This window comes from Tachypleus tridentatus, chromosome 7 (assembly GCF_004210375.1).
Source record: "Tachypleus tridentatus isolate NWPU-2018 chromosome 7, ASM421037v1, whole genome shotgun sequence".
NCBI classification, from domain to species: Eukaryota; Metazoa; Arthropoda; class Merostomata; order Xiphosura; family Limulidae; genus Tachypleus; species Tachypleus tridentatus.
The window spans coordinates 13,540,625-13,557,171 of NC_134831.1; the positions used below are offsets into that span (position 1 = coordinate 13,540,625).

The 16,547-nt window shown below is 32.2% G+C and overlaps 1 protein-coding gene across 1 annotated transcript in view; it reads left to right on the forward strand.

Moving 5' to 3' along the window:
* Window positions 1–8,807, forward strand: part of LOC143255150 (thiamine pyrophosphokinase 1-like) — a 31,710-nt gene extending 22,903 nt beyond the window's left edge. Inside the window, exons 5-7 of the mRNA XM_076510383.1 lie at window positions 2,084–2,230; window positions 2,793–2,904; window positions 6,613–8,807. Coding sequence (XP_076366498.1) covers window positions 2,084–2,230; window positions 2,793–2,904; window positions 6,613–6,725 — 372 coding nt within the window. The 3' untranslated portion in view covers window positions 6,726–8,807. The remainder of the gene's footprint in view (window positions 1–2,083; window positions 2,231–2,792; window positions 2,905–6,612) is intronic.
* Window positions 8,808–16,547: the final 7,740 nt, after the last annotated feature.

The following is a 16,547-nucleotide window of genomic DNA, read 5'->3' on the forward strand; positions in this document are numbered from 1 at the left end:
TATTATTTTTACATTCTAGCTTGATAATATGATTAATTTGAGTTCCTAATTTGTATGATAGTATAGACTTAGTATTTTTACATCAATACATCTAATTTTAAACAATACTGCATTCAACATGCCACGTGATTCACAGAAATACATATTTTAATGTTTTCTTCTAATATTTACTTTTAAATTAAGAAATTAATTCATATATAATATTAAAGTTTGAATTATAATTTACAATTTGATCCCAAACTTACTGTCATAAATTCATAAAATAGTAATTCAATAAAATTGTGAATACAAGTCAACAAACACGATCTGGCCTTCATCCTGTGACTCATCATGAAAGGATTAATTCATATGAAGTTTTGTGTACAACATATTTGTATTGTTAACTAAGTTGGCTACATCTCATGAAAATACTCTTTGAAAATTCAAAATTATTGCCAACATTATTTCACCAATATAGGGTCCATTAAACCAACCCTATGCATATTCAGATATACATTATACAACTATTTTTGATTCTAGTTTATGTTTAAGATTTTGTGCTCAATAGGTTTTCCATTTTTCTACAAAGTAGTTATTATTGTCAAGGATTCAACATTAATTTAATTGTGATATAAAATTTAAATTGTCTCATTTTAAATTGACTGGTTGATTTAGAAGATACTTATGTTCTTCAAATATACTTTTTGTGAAATATTTATTTCAAAAAAATGTTTGAAAATTCAAAAGCACATGCCAGTCAGTCAATATTAAAAACTTCTGATACTTAAAAAAAAAAAATTAACCCCACTATTACAGCAGAAAGCCCCATGTGACTTTACTATAAGAAAACACACACACACACACACACTTAAAAAGGTTTTAAAGCCATTAAAAGCATACACCTACTATCCAGATTTGTGTGAAGTAGTAAATGTATGTAACGTATAAAATGGCACGAAACTAAGTGAACATGGAAATGATCCAAAAATGAAACATTCCAACCAAACCCTATTATAAATGTAACAAATAAAGAATGTGAAGAAAAGGGAATAGTAAAAAAAACTTCCTTTGATTTCGGTAATGAGCTATCCATAAAGAAAATTTAGCATGAAAGTGCATATCTAAGAATTAAAAATAAAGCATTATAACACTGTATGATGACCACAGAGTTCATAATCGTAAATTACATACAGCAAGTATGGGAGAGGAAGAAACATAGCTTTAAGAGTTGAAACTCTGAAGGTTTGTGACCAAAAAAATTGTAACTTGTGTAGAATCTTTTTCTCTAGATTTGTTTTTAAGTATATTGGAAACATAACTGCTTAGGAAATAGTGTAGAATGTCTTCCTACTTTTAAACATTTACTGTTAGCTTTAACGATTCTTAAAAATGAATATTGTGGTCTGAAGTTGACAGCTTCCTTGCTTGAAAATTTATTTCATATGGGTTTATACCTATCCACAAAATCACTTATCCTACTTCCACACTTCCAGTTTGTCTATTTGCTTCATCAGGAATGAGCTTTTGGTTTACACAAAATTCCCAAGAAGTACTATGCAAGGAAATTGTTTCACCCTCTTATTAGTGGAAATGTGTGGTCTGATGTTGCTTAGCAACATGGACTAGGACAGGACATTATTATATACAGAAGTGAGAGTTCTTTAAGCAGTTTAGTTAATATACAAACATTTTAACCCTGAGGTGGTAGCTGATTGTTCTGTGGAGAGGTGAATATCTATATGGCATACAAGTAGGGCATAATTATTCTCCAGAAAATTATTCATCATAACCTTGTTTATGTGATGATCTACTTTTGTAATTGTGTGCACAAAGTATGTAACTTTTTTGTAAACAACAGTATATATACAATGTGTTTTTATCAGTGATTAGAATATGTAATTATTACATTTCCTGTCATGATAATAAGTGTTTTATAAACTTGGCTCTTTTTTGTACGTGTGACTTCCTCTTTTTGCCTCTCCTATTATTGTTTGCTAACTTTTTCGAGGTTTTGTTTTTTATATTTTATATCAACATGAAACTGTTATTTGAAAAATTCTTAATTTTTTTCCATGTTTCTAACCTATGTTAATTTTTGTTTTAGGCTGACTCATTCCTTATTGTTTGCCGTAATGGTGGACGTATGGACCATGTTCTGTCCAACTTAAATACTCTCTACTTAGCTAAAGATATCACTTGTCTTCCAGTATTTTTGTTTTCGGGTTATTCAATACTCTGGCTGCTTGATGAGGTAAACTATTAGTTAGGTACAAGGGTCTGATAACTTTCGGACACAGTTTGATTAGAACTTGACAGTGTTTTTGTTTATTGTAATTAGATTAAGTAAACGTTTTAAAAGTGTCAACTTAAAACATGTTTGATTTTGAGTTTTTAAAAAAAAGTATAAAATGAAGTTGATGTTAACATGCATATTTTCTTCATTATTAAAGATTATGAAATACTAAAAGAATTGAATATTTAGTGTAATAAATGGGGTTCTTTCTTTATGTAAAAGTTTGGTCAATACATCTATATTGGCCAAACACGTACACACACATAAACATCCATTTTATTCTGAGAGAATGCTGAGATAAAATTAATTAAACCATTCATAGTCTACTCCCATAAACTTTCTGTTTTAAGAGACCTGTGTGTTACTGTTTATTTATTGAACCTCAGTTTGAGTTATTCCTTTTACAGAGTTTAATGAGGACCAAGTGTATTGAGTTATTTTTGTGTTTAGTGTTATCTAATTTGGTATAATGATATTTATTTATGTAATGTTGTGTACTTATAATAGTTTTATTTACAAGGGTCAACATAAAATTCATGTACCTACATCTGTTCACCATCTTCATTGTGGTCTGATACCATTAGGAGAACCATGTCAGCGTGTTACCACCACTGGACTTAAATGGAACTTGCGTAAGTAGTTGGTATATTCTATGTAGGCAGGAATAAAACTTGTTAATGATAAAATTGCAAATTGGTTAGTATAAGGTTTCAGTTGTATAAGTGATATTTAACATACTGCATTGAGCAGTATGCTATTTCTGAATAGCCACAAGTGAGACAATAGTTTAGCAAGTTGGCTGAAACTCAGAGCAGAAATGCCTCTTAAAATTGAAAAAAAAAAACACAAAAAATATGTAACGTTTAACAAATGAAAGACATTATCGTTAAAAAAACAGAATTATAAATTAAGGCTAATTTTCTTACCACACTTAAAACAAAAAGTTATGCTTTTGTTATCAGCAGCTTTGGTGTTAGGTGAACAAGAAATCGATCGATTGGATTAGTTAGTCATGTGAAACTTTTTACCTAATAATTGTCTTCAGTCCAGTTTTATTACTCACACTGTTGAAAGCAATTATAAATTCGAAGTAAGTAAAATAAAATCTTAATATTATAATTTGAAGTTTTCAAAAATGTATTTAAAATTCATTGTTGCAATGGTATACTGAAGTCTGTCTTAAAATTATTGATTTATAGAAACTTTCCTTGGAAAAAAAGTGTATATGTATGTTGTTTGAAAAAGATACTGTTCTGGTTTTGGAATTGGTATTTTTATTTACTTATGTGTAGCAATGCAGATCTTACCCTGATAATGTTTTATTCAAACATCCTGTGAAGTAAGATAGTGAATTCAGAGTCTTATATTTAGAAGTAAATATAAGAAGTTTGTGTAATATCTTCAGTTATTTAGGTGGGAACTTGCATAATTTTCTGTTTTGGAGATTTATGCAATACACTTCCAATAGTGTTTTATTTTGAGTTTTTGTATAGAAAAATTGTAGCTTTTTCTGAGTGCCTTTCTTTACTTGTTTCATTTGTAAATAAGCATTTAGTGGCACTATTAATCATTTTCTGAAAATTTATATTCATAAACTCAAGTGTGAAATATTTTATCTTCATTTTTTACAGTGCTGTCATATATATTTTCTAAAATGAAAGATTGGAACTTAATGATGAACAGCAGTGTGGCAGCAGGAAGAATGAGCGTTTGATGTGTGTGTGTGTGTGCAGCAACAAACATTTACTTCTTGAATATTTCAGAGAACAGTATAATTGTTTGTTACTATACACAATGCCAAATATTTGTTGTAACTTCCTTGACTATGATGTTCATCATTAAATTTCAATTTTTATCAAATAAGTCTGTTGCAAGGATTAAAACTGTGTTGTGTTAATTTTTATACATTAATTTCACATTCTAATTTCTTAGAACTTTCTGACATAACAATATTTACTTAATAATGCTAGTCTTAGAATAAAGAACTGCTTTGAATTAATAAATATGAAAAAAAAGAGGACTTGTTTGAAAACATAATGGGATAAAAATGTAAAAAGTGTAGAGTAACTTTCTGATCATGTAATAAAATTATATTTTGACCAATATTTCTATAGTCCACAAATGCCAGTTGGGCTACTATTGCTGTAATAGCTATTTCTGCTGACACACCAGAAATAAAGAAATTAAAAATGTAGTAAAATTTGGCAAGTTAAACTGACACATTACTTGGAAACTGTCACTGATACAGTCAAAAATTATATTTTGTTTTCAAACTTTTTATTTCAAAGAAAAGGAAGTATATAAAAGAAATAAGTAATTAAAATGAACTTAATGGAAAAACTACAAGCATCTAGTATTTTTTTTAATGGAAATTAAAACCTGGATTTGATCAGACACATATTTTGGCAATAGTTAATTATAGATTAGTTTGAGTATTTTTAACCCCCAAAAGAGAGAAGCAGTGTAATTAAGTATTTGGAACTACAATTTCTAAGATGGAATTTTTCAAATTTTCCAATAGAATTTGATTCGGAAAATGTAATTTTAATTTAGGTGCTTTGTTGTGTGATATATATAATTTTAACAGTGTTCCATATGTTACAAAAATATTTGCAAATATGAAAGTTATGCTGTTTTCCAAAAAATTAAAACTAGAAGCTTTTGCACTTTTACATTTAATAAAATTTTTATCTTACCATGAAATCATCTATTGGTTTATTACTGTGATTATTGTCTTTAAGGGTTGGAAAAGGGTATTTTATTTGACTTTAGAATAGTTTTAACTTTTCTAGTTGGACTGGTACACAAGGACTGTGAATTTAAGGTTTCATAGTTGTTATATGCCTTTACTATAAAAATGTGCAGCACATTTTAGGGCTATGGGTGTACTATAAAAGCAATGATCAAATCACACATTGATAAGACAAGAGATGGAAGTGGGTGTTGCTGATTAGCTGTATTCTTTTATAGTGTGTCAGTTCAACATTATGGATGATTAAGTGTAGATTGCCCTTTTAGTACATTATTAAGAAAAATAAAACTTTTCTAGTTTACCTTTTTTCATAAAGCCCCAGCATGGTTAGATGGTTAGGGTGTTTGACTTGTAACATGAAGGTCATGGGTTTGAATCCCTGTCACACCAAATATGCTTACCATTTCAGACAAGGGGGCATTATAGTATAATGGTCAATCTCATTATTTGTTAGTAAAAGAGTAACCCAAGAGTTGGTGGTGGGTGGTGATGACTAACTGGCCTACCTCTAGTCTTACACTGCTAAATTAGGGAGGGCTAGTGCAGAGAGTCTTTGTGTAGCTTTGTGAGAAATTCAAAAACAAATATACAATTTTTATTATGAAGAAATATTCCTAATTTTAGGGAAGAGAGCTAAGGTTTTCACTTTACTCCTTTCTACTTCTAATTTGTCTAGTATTTCTCAGTGTCCTGGATATCCTTTCACACAAGTTTTTTTTCAAAGTAATCAAACCTGTGTATGGACCTTTAATGACAAAATATAAAAATGATTTTTTTTTAACATGAGCAGTATCTAATTGAGGTAATTAAGAGTTTGATCTATACATAGTATCCATTTGATTCTTATGGAATGATAATGTTAAATACAAAATATTTCATGTTATTTTTCTTTCATATTTAAATGTGCAGTTTATAATTATAGTCATTATAATAAGATGTTTTGTTATAGAAATTTCTATTTGTTAAAAAAAAGTAAATTAGCAATATCACATCTTCACCTACCTTATAAAAAAATATTTTTGGTTTTTGATTATTTTTTTTCCACTTTCAATTTTATCGAGGAATAGCAACAGGATAGTGAAAACACAGAAGAAAGATAATATATAGATGTTGCATTATATTACATGCTGGCATAAGAAAGAAAAAATATTAGTTATTTATTTGCCTCTCTGACTACACTTGGAAGTATTATTTTCACATGCCTATAAAGTTTATGTTTTGGGAACTTTTTTTTGTAGACTTAAGTGACATATCAGGTTAAATTAAACTAAAAGACAAAAATGTGGTTGCTGTTTCCATCCATATTTTCGCATACCTTGTGTTCTTTGCAATTAATATTAAGTTTTAAACTTCATGTGTGAACCAAACAGTTAGTGTTACATGTTTAGAACAAAAAAACAAGTAGAAAATAAACTAGAGTGAAATAGTTTAGTGTATCTTAATGGAAGAGGCATTTTGTAGTATTAAGAACAGTCTTTTGATCACTTAACTAAAAATTAATATTCAAGGTATTGAGGTGATGTTATAATAACTTTGAAAAAAAGTTAAATTTCAAATAAATATTGTTTTCTCTCTTTTTCTCCCCAAGGAAATGACAGGCTGAATTTTGGTGGTCTTATCAGCACCTCAAATACTTACAGTGGCTTAGAAGTTGTTACTGTAAAAAACAGAAAGGAAACTCTTGTGGACTATGGGCATTGAACAATAAAAGGAGTGTTAGGTTCTAAAGAATGAACTTCTCAAGACCACAATTGTTACATCATCACTTTTAATATAACAAATATTTTCATTAGTTTTTGAATAATGTGAAGACTGCCAAATCATTTGTTATTTCAAGGGTATATGATTGTTGTATTTTTAATCATTTTTACATAAGTTAATGAATTAATTTGTTATTTTGAGGCATATATTGTTTATATTTTCCAAATCAAGAAGTTATTTTTTAGGTATATTTACTGGTTAAAAGGTTAATGATTTTTAATAATGTAATGGCTACAAAACTGAGTAGTTACTTTTATGGGGTACGTGATATACATTGGTTAGTTTATTCTGTGATCTTCCAACTTTAGATTTATGTTACTTCTGTTTTATTTTTCTAGAACTTAAACCTATAAATGTATTGCTTAATACTCTTTAAAACAGGTTTAACTAATTTTTGCATAAGATAAAAATTGAAACAACAATTGAATAGTAAGTGAATTAATTTGCCAAATTACTGTATAGACAATTAAATGGTGATGCAACAGAAAGGTAGTCTTTGTCTAGTTTAGCAGTGATTCAGTGGTAAGTTTATGGGCTTACAATGCTAAATTCTAGGCTTTGATTTTCCACAGTGGGTGGAATACAGGTAGCCAGTTGTGTCACTTTGCACTAAGCAAGTAACAAAACTTGTCTTTAAAACTATATGATAATCTAATTTTGAAGGTATTCTTATTGCTGATTATAATATGGATATGTACTACTTTTTTAGTCACACACAAAAAAATTAAAAAGGTGTTAAATTAATGTTTCTACTGAAACATTAAAATTATGAAGATTTGTGAGGAAGTGTGATCAGATTTTAGTACTTTAAAATTAGTTTCTATTATTTTATTATAATGGCAATGATGTATTTCAGTTTGTTTTTAAGGATGTGGTATCTTTTATACTTAAAAGATAGAGAAGAGGAGTGATTTTGTTGTTTATAATTGTTTTATTATTTATAAAGTGATAGATGGATATTTTATTGGGAAGTTAATTACTAGTGTTATTTTCATACAAAGTGTAATGTTTATTATTCCACTGTTTGGAATGTGATTTTCCCCCCTCCATTTTCTTGTTTGGACCTAGTCAGATATTACCTTTTTTTTTCCTAGTGCAATTTGTATGTGTCAGACCAAATACTTAGAATTATTAATTTTGTGATTAATTTGGTATACTGAACATTAAAAATGTAGTTTTGCTCTCTTAGAGGTTTGGAAAGCTCAACTAGAAGTATTTATTTTTATAATATTTGAACTGCTCCCAGAAAATTTCTGATCTTTTTATCCTTTCTTTGAAATTAAAAATACAAGTTGGAAAATTAAAAGAAAACTTATCTTAAATTGCTTTAACGTATATGATTTTTTTTTATCCAATACCACTCCTTTTAATGCACTGCTTGATAAATATCAGGACTCCAGAATTAACAATAGTAAAAAATGTATGATTAGCAAGATTGATAAATTACATCCAGGGAAAATAGAAGTAAAACCCTAGCACTTTTAACAGTTAAACCTAGTGTTATCTACCTGATAATAAATGCAGTTCCACTGCCACCTGTGTGAACTCCAATTGATTTCATTACTAGACCAATCATTCTTGAGCAGTAGTTTTGACAGCGAGCTACTAAAGTATGTGTGCCGCAATACATATTTAATTTATAAAGATTCAGTTTACAGAAATGAAATTAGCACAAGATTGGTTTGACATTACTTAGGTCATTTTTAGTATAATATATTTTTTTTCAAGAATATGTCTCTCAAATAATTTGAAAGGTATGTTTAATTTTATTAGATCACTAACCTATGCTTAAACTTATTACAATATTAACAAATATCAGACTCAAACCAAATTTATAAAAATATTTTATCATTGCTAGATTTTTGGTTGTGGTAGTTATATGCCTTTTTAATAAGTATTTATAACTTCTAGTTGATAAACAGTTACATTAGTTTTATGTATCATTGCATAATGGAAGGACCTATATTTTGAGTTTGTCATAATTGCATAAAATGAAAGCAATAAAATCTGTTGGGAAAAGTATTTTACCATATATTGTCTAAGTTCATGTGCAAGAGTCATTTTCCAAAGAACTATGTATCTGTAACATTTGTTGTATGAGAGAAGTAGTATTTCAACTAACATTGTATTCACCAGAACGACTATTAAATATAGAAGCTAGTTCAACAAGCTGCAAATCCAGCAATGTCAGCAAAATTGGGAAAAGAATTTTGAATTTATAAGTGTAACATGAGATATATTGAGATGATGAGCGCTTTAATAAATTTAAGACACTAAACACATCTTAAATTTTATAACTTGCTTACCAAATTTTGACAGCTAAGAGTCAGATAATAAAAATAAAAACGTAGTAGCTGTAATGGGGATTTCACAAGTTGAGAAATTAAATAAAAAAATAAATGTAATAATCCCATTGATGTGAAATACAGAGAAGTTTTGTTACGTTATCTATAAAGCACAATATTGACTCCAACCAACACAACTTGGAACATAGGCATGCACGTGTGCCACAGCTCACCAAGTATGAAAGTAGAAATACAAATCGTAATAAAATCATACATTATTAATTACCTGAGAATTTAATAGTACAATGAACATTTTGAAATAATTAGATTTATTATAAACAAAGGCAACTAAAACAATAACAAATTTAAGAATTTCCAAACCATGTGCTATATATATAAAAAAAAATCCACATACACCTGCACAATGGACTTTATTATTTAACTAACAAATTTAGTTTCATAGCATTTATTTTCATAAGTTCAGAGAAATGGTGTGTAAGTCATTTGCCATACCAACTTACTGAATTTGGGTAATTAACAAAGGTACCAGAGTCATCTCCAGATATGACGATACCAAGGTGATGAGAGGTACTCATGTTACATTCAGTTTTAAACATCACTTTCATTTTTAGTGTCAGATTCTTATACAAAAAAAGTGTAAATGGCTGCTGAACATCAACCAGTTGCTATTCTATTTAAACTCACTTTTTGATGATTTACTGAATTTACTATGTTATACTAAATGTCATCGAAATTTGTTTTGCAAGTTCCTTACAACATCAAGATATCAGGCTGATGGTTTGTTTTGGATATTTATGCAATAGTAGCCACCCATAATTTTGAACTGAAAGACTGTAGAAAGTGCAACTAATCAACATTACCCAAAATTAACTTATTGAATACACTTAATCAGTGATATTGGATCATCACTCTGCAGTGTACCTTTTGCTTTGAAGTTCAGACCATGATTTTATGGCAGTGGGGCATGAGTCATGGACTCTATAACCAGATGGATCAACAATTCTGCTTTATACAAGTTTCTGACATTGATGCAAAAATGTATAATGTATATTTTGCATTTTTAAAACAATTTGTTGCAAACTAAGAGATAAGTCAGTAGTACTTTCAGATCAAACTGATTTCTTATGGAGCAATGAGATGGGATAAAAAAATTGATATTCAAGTGAGATATTTATTACAGAGTGGTTCTATGTTCTCTGAGTAACTGAGCTTAGGAGAAAGAAATTAAAAACTGAAAACATTTGTACAAAATACAATGAAAAATCTATTATTCACAAAAAACTGTGTACATCTTCTTGAAATGATAGATGGTTGCTTGTAATGGATTGGAATTATTTTCTTGTCTTCATTGAAATATTGCTCCACACTGTTTCTTTACTTTACTTATTTGAAAAGGTAATGTAAGACTTATGCAAGATGACTAGTGCATACTATGTGACTGGTCATTCTCATTAGAAAATAAGGGAGGTTGTAACCTTGAGATATAACCTGACTGATAATTAAAGACAAAATAACTGTCTGCTTTCATATGCAAGGTTCAACTTTATAGCTATTTCCCCTCACAGAAAGAATTAGTGTTTCTAATATGAAAGGACACAGAACAAAGGCAACTAAAACACTAACAAATTTAAGAATTTCCAAACCATGTGTTATATATAAAAAAAAAATCCACATACACCTGCACAACTGACAAATTTCAAAAATGTCTATACAAAAAACAAGAAGATAGAAAATGCATGGTATGTTTGTGTACCACATGTTTCCTCCTACTTTACTTCAGGCTTATTTCCAAGTTGACATTAACTTTAAAGTTAAAATCAATAAAATGTGTACCTTCACATTGATCACAAAATACTCTTTACTTTTTCTCACTCCTGTAAACACACATGCAACATGGATGATTCAACCCTTTTATTGCCCCTGCTAGGACAGCAGGTGGACTCAGCAGATAGCCAAATGTGATTTTGCTATAAGAAAACACACAACCCTTTTATTAAAGATACAGTGGTGAGTTACATTACACAAAATACTATAAAAGTGGTATTATCCAGACATAAAACATTTTTACTCTGAAATGACAATGCTAATATGAAATTAGAACCCCCTCAAGGTGGATTTCAAAATGAGATGAAGGAAACTTACAGAGAAGGTTCTGTTCTTTGAATTTACCTCTACTGAGATCTGAACATCCACTGATGTACTTGTCATGCATGACAACCCATGAAGGAGAGGAAAGGACCTTGGTAGATAAGGGGTCCAACCCTGACACATCACTTTGGCCTTGAATTCCTGTAGACTACCAGTTGTTGGGTGATCCACCCATGGTCAATTGCCTGGTCCACTAATGATAGGGTCAACTAAGTATTGGCCTTCTCAACAGGTGTTGTGGATATTGTGTCTGATGCTGGTGTTTGGGTATAGTGCTCATGAAACTGGCATTGCTGCAATGTATTCATTTAACATTGTAGGGCTCCATGGTGTGTAGGGACAGTGAGCACTGAAATGTACTCTATTTATGATAGCTCCATCCAAGAAAAATAAAAATGAAAAAACAACCTTGCATTGGCAACTCTGTCGTACAGTCACCATCACAATCGGGTTTTACACCTTGATTTCTAATGTCTTCCTTATCCAAGAAATCCTTAGGACAGGTGTCTCCCTTTTTCTTTTTTATATTCAAAAGAGATTAGAGGAGCTTGCTGGCTCATCCAAGTGAGTAAAGAACTTATGCTCTGGAGACATTGTGGTGGAAACATCTTCACCACAACATACCAAACTCCTCTTGAAATTGAAGGCCATTGTGGATATACCCATTGAGATTGCTCCCCATGCAACTTTGAATTATTCCAGAAGAGTTATAGTTGAGATGGATGAAGAGCATTCCAGAGTCGGCAATCCTTGCTGGTTTCACAAGCCAAGGCGTTTCTGCAGTGCGCTGAATCTCTACTTGCAAAAATGGAATTATGCTACCTACCAATGTTCTGATTTTGACGTTCATATCCCCATCTCCACATGCTGCAGTAAAAGTAGGTTATTTGAAGTATAAGGTATGGCTATATTCCCAACCCTCAGAGATGTTTCCAGTGTTAATGGTTCAGTCATGCAAAGACATCATGTCCTGATTCATTAACATGTGCTCTTTGTGGTGGCAAAGACCATGATGTTTATGAGTGTGAAGTGGAACTACACTGTGTTAGCTGTAGTGGTTCACACCCTTCTTACTCTAGTTTTTGCCCTAAATGGATGGAGGAGAAAAAGGTGCAACGTTTGAAGACTGTAAACAATATCTAACCCAGAGGCTTGAAAATTATTGTCCCACATTCTATCTTGGACATATGCTGCTGCACTCTGTCCCACTGCTACAGTGGGAGTGCAGACAAATCTCTTTGCGCCTCCAACGGAGTCATTTTCAAACCACCTGAAAAGTCTTTTGCCCTCCTTGTTTAAAAGAGTTGATGAGTTAATGTCTACTCCCATCTCTGCCCCACTACTCCTTCCAGTAGCTCCCTAGATCCACTTCCTTTGGCTCTGGATTGGAATTTCCTCAGATCCATTTTCTTCTCTGGTGCTGAGATTCAGAGCGATTATTCATTCACGCCCTTAGTCGCTGGAATCTTCGTCCATGGACAGAAATTTACTCATTCAACCCAGAGCATAATCCATGGAGGTCAATAGACCTCCTAATAAAGAGAAAAGCACAGTCAAAAACAGAAGGGCTCTCTGCCGAATTCTCCACCAAAGTGAAAACGACTACTTTGATACAGTGGAACTGTCGAGGTCGCCATTCAAATCTGGATAAAATGAAGGTGCTGATCAATTCTTATCATCACGCGTGTCTTTCCTTACAGGAAACGTTTTTGAAACCTGTTTATATAGTCACCTTTTTGGCAGTTTTCTCTATACCACAATGACAGGCTGTGTGATGGACGAATGCTTGGAGGTGTGGTACTACTGGTCGGATAGCACATGCCCACTCTATATTTGCCTCTTGATACACCCTTTGAGGCCATAACTATCCATATTTCCTTGGTTCGTACCATCACTATTTGTTCTCTCTACCTGTCTCTTGGAGAGACATATGATCAATCGGACCTTGATGTTCGCATTGAACAGTTGCCATCTCTGTTTTTAACACTCGGGGATTTTAATGGATATAATCCTTTTTGGGTAGGTGCTGATATTGATGGGAGGGATCACTTTGTAGAGTATGCTCTCAGATCACAACATTTCTCTCTTCAGTACTAGTACTTATACTTAGTTTCATACACGTAGTCAGTCTTTCACAACTATTGATCTCTCTGTCTGCTCTCCTTCACTTTTCTCTAACCCCCCAGTGGTATAGTGGTGTGTCTCCAGACTCACCGCTAGAAACCAGGTTAAAATACTTGTGGTGGTCAGAGCACAAATAGCCCTTTGTGCAGCTTTATGTTTAATTCAAAACAAACAAACATTTTCTCTAACTTTTCTTCGTGGGTTTACAGTAACTCACGGGGCAGTGATCATTTTCCTATCATTTTGATAGAGGCTGGCCATGATTAATGTCATCTGATCTGCCTCCCCTGGTGGAAGCTGGATCATGTCAACTTGCCCTTTTTCACTGCACTCTCGGAACTTGATCCTGCCATTTTCTATGAGCCACCAATAGACTATTGTGTGTGTATTTTTTCTTATAGCAAAGCCACTTCGAACTATCTGCTGTTTCTCTCGAGGAAAATCAAACCCAAGATTTTAGTGTTATAAATCTGTAGACTTACTACTGTCCCAGGGGGGGACTAGACGACTGTGTGGCAGCAGTAACCGACTTTATTGTCCAAGCAGCTGCTCGTTCTATTCCTGAAATCTCGACACGTTTTCCATAATATCCTCGTCCGTGGTGGAATCCTGTCTGTCACATGGCACAGTAGGCCTGGCATGGCCAAGCGCGTAAGGCGTGCGACTCGTAAACCGAGGGTCGCGGGTTCGCGCCCGCGTCGCGCTAAACATGCTCGCCCTCCCAGCCATGGGGGCGTATAATGTAACGGTCAATCCCACTATTCGTTGGTAAAAGAGTAGCCCAAGAGTTGGCGGTGGGTGGTGATGACTAGCTGCCTTCCCTCTAGTCTTACACTGCTAAATTAGGGACGGCTAGCACAGATAGCCCTCGAGTAGCTTTGTGCGAAATTCCAAAACAAACAAACAAACACATGGCACAGAAGACTTAAAAAATAGGCCTAGGATACCTTTCACAAGTATCCCACACTTTCAAATTGCATTGATTTTCAGTGAACCTGTGCACATTCTCATGCTCGGCGGGTAAGACGTCAAAGTCAGAAGGAATATTGGATTAAATTTATAACCAGCATCTCTTCTGCCACCAGTTCGAAAGTCATATAAGGCAATATTCGTAAGGTCAGCGGGTATACTTCTGTCCCCCTTTCGATCTTGCTTCCCAATGGCCAGGAAGTTGCTGATGCCCAGAGCACTGCCGATACTCTCAGCAAAAGCCTTTTTTTTTTTTTTGTACATATAGCACTTCTATAAAGATCAATGTTCTATACTAAAATTCCATCGTATCCTCATTCAATCGAGATTGGTTTCTGGTCTACGGCTCTGCCAGAACCTCAACCATGAAAATGTTGAACCTCGTTCACCATCTGTAGTTTCGGGTCTGTACGGGAGTTTTATGCAGTTCTCCAGTCCAGATTTTGTACACTGAGTCTCATGAACCTCCGCCAATGGAAACTGTCTTTACTGTATACTTCGAAACTTCGATCTTTACCACAGCATCCCACCAGAAATTGTGTTTTCTTTCGTTGGTGAGCTATAGTTTATCAGAATAGACAGTTTGCTATTGTTCCTTTAGGCCTTTGTACCCAGGCACAGCTGACTGAATTGTGTCTGTCCTTGGATGATATTGCTGTCTTCACTGGTCAACCCATCCAACCACGGCTTATTACCATCCCCACCTGTGAATCTCTCTTTGAGTCGTCTAAGGAAGGCGGATATCCATAGATTTTGACGCTGAGCCCCCTCTAACTTCTACCTAAATACGCCGCTGCCTGTATGTTATATACGTATATATAAATTTTGTGGCATTTGAAAATCTGTACATAGTAAAACAGGGTAGACTATTTTAACACTGTGTGATACGATATTTGAATTACTGCGAACTTAATACAGTAGCAATAATAAATGAATCAACCTATAAGCGTAAGATATTTTTATCTTTCATTGGAGAATTCTTTAAAACTATGTGGTGAAAATAATTCAATATCCAGTTCACATAACGATACTAAATTACTTTATTTCCTCCTTTAATGTTTTTACAAGCTTGAACACTTGTATAACGTTTAAACTGTTGGCCTATGTTAGAAATGATGTTTATTTAACATAAAATAAATAAACTCACTTGTAAAAAGTGATACAATAAATGTGATAGGAAACACAAATGTAAATACTTCACAAAAACAAACTGATTAATTCGACCCTCTTTCTTCAAAAAATTATATCTCTTTCTCCTTGACTATCTTCGAGATCACTCTTTAAGTAATGTTATATTTATATTCTGTAATTAATCAGGAAACTCCTGGAACTTACTTGATCTTAACGTCATACACTTTATGCAAATACCTAACTAAAATACATATTACAACATTATAAAGACAGCTAATAATATTATTACAAATATGTTATATTGGTGTTCTTACTGAATGGGCATTTTGTAGTTTTATTTCTACTAAAAACCGCCACTTGAGCTTATACTTTTCTTCTAACCTAGATTATTGTGTATTTGCCAAATAAACTATGCATATTTCAGTTACGCTATATAATTATGTTTGGCTGGAATCTTTTAAGTTCAGGCGTCACATAATATTAATAGTAGCTTACAGTACTTTTGGTGAATTGTGTTATTATTTTGTTTTAGATTGAACTTATTCATTGTTACTAATTGATCTTATGTTGATATGTTGTTTGCATCTTGTTATTTTTTATTCGAGATACGAATATATATTTTTAGCAGTATGTTGGTAGATAGTATTTGCTGTTTAGTATTTTCACTTAACTAAGTTTAGAAAATCAGATGTATTTAGTGTTCAATCAAAACTGTTTTTAAATAGACTATACCTATAATCAGTGATGTCGAGAAAACTCACTTGTAGAGAAAAATATATATGTTAAAATGGCTCGCTTGGGTTGAGAAAATTTTTTACGTAGAGGAGCGTTTTTACGTATATATTAGACTATACCTATAATTATTTCATAACAAACTAAACAAAACGCCAATATGAAATGATTATAAGTACAGTCTATTTAAAAACAGTCGTGATTAAACAATAACTTCATTTGATTTTTTAAAAACTTATTTAAGTGATAATACTAAACAGCAAATGTTTTCTATCAGAGTCAAAAGCCTTATCTCACAATTTGGGGTAAAGAGAATGGGCAATTTTTACTGTTAAATGTTTATTCTCTCTTT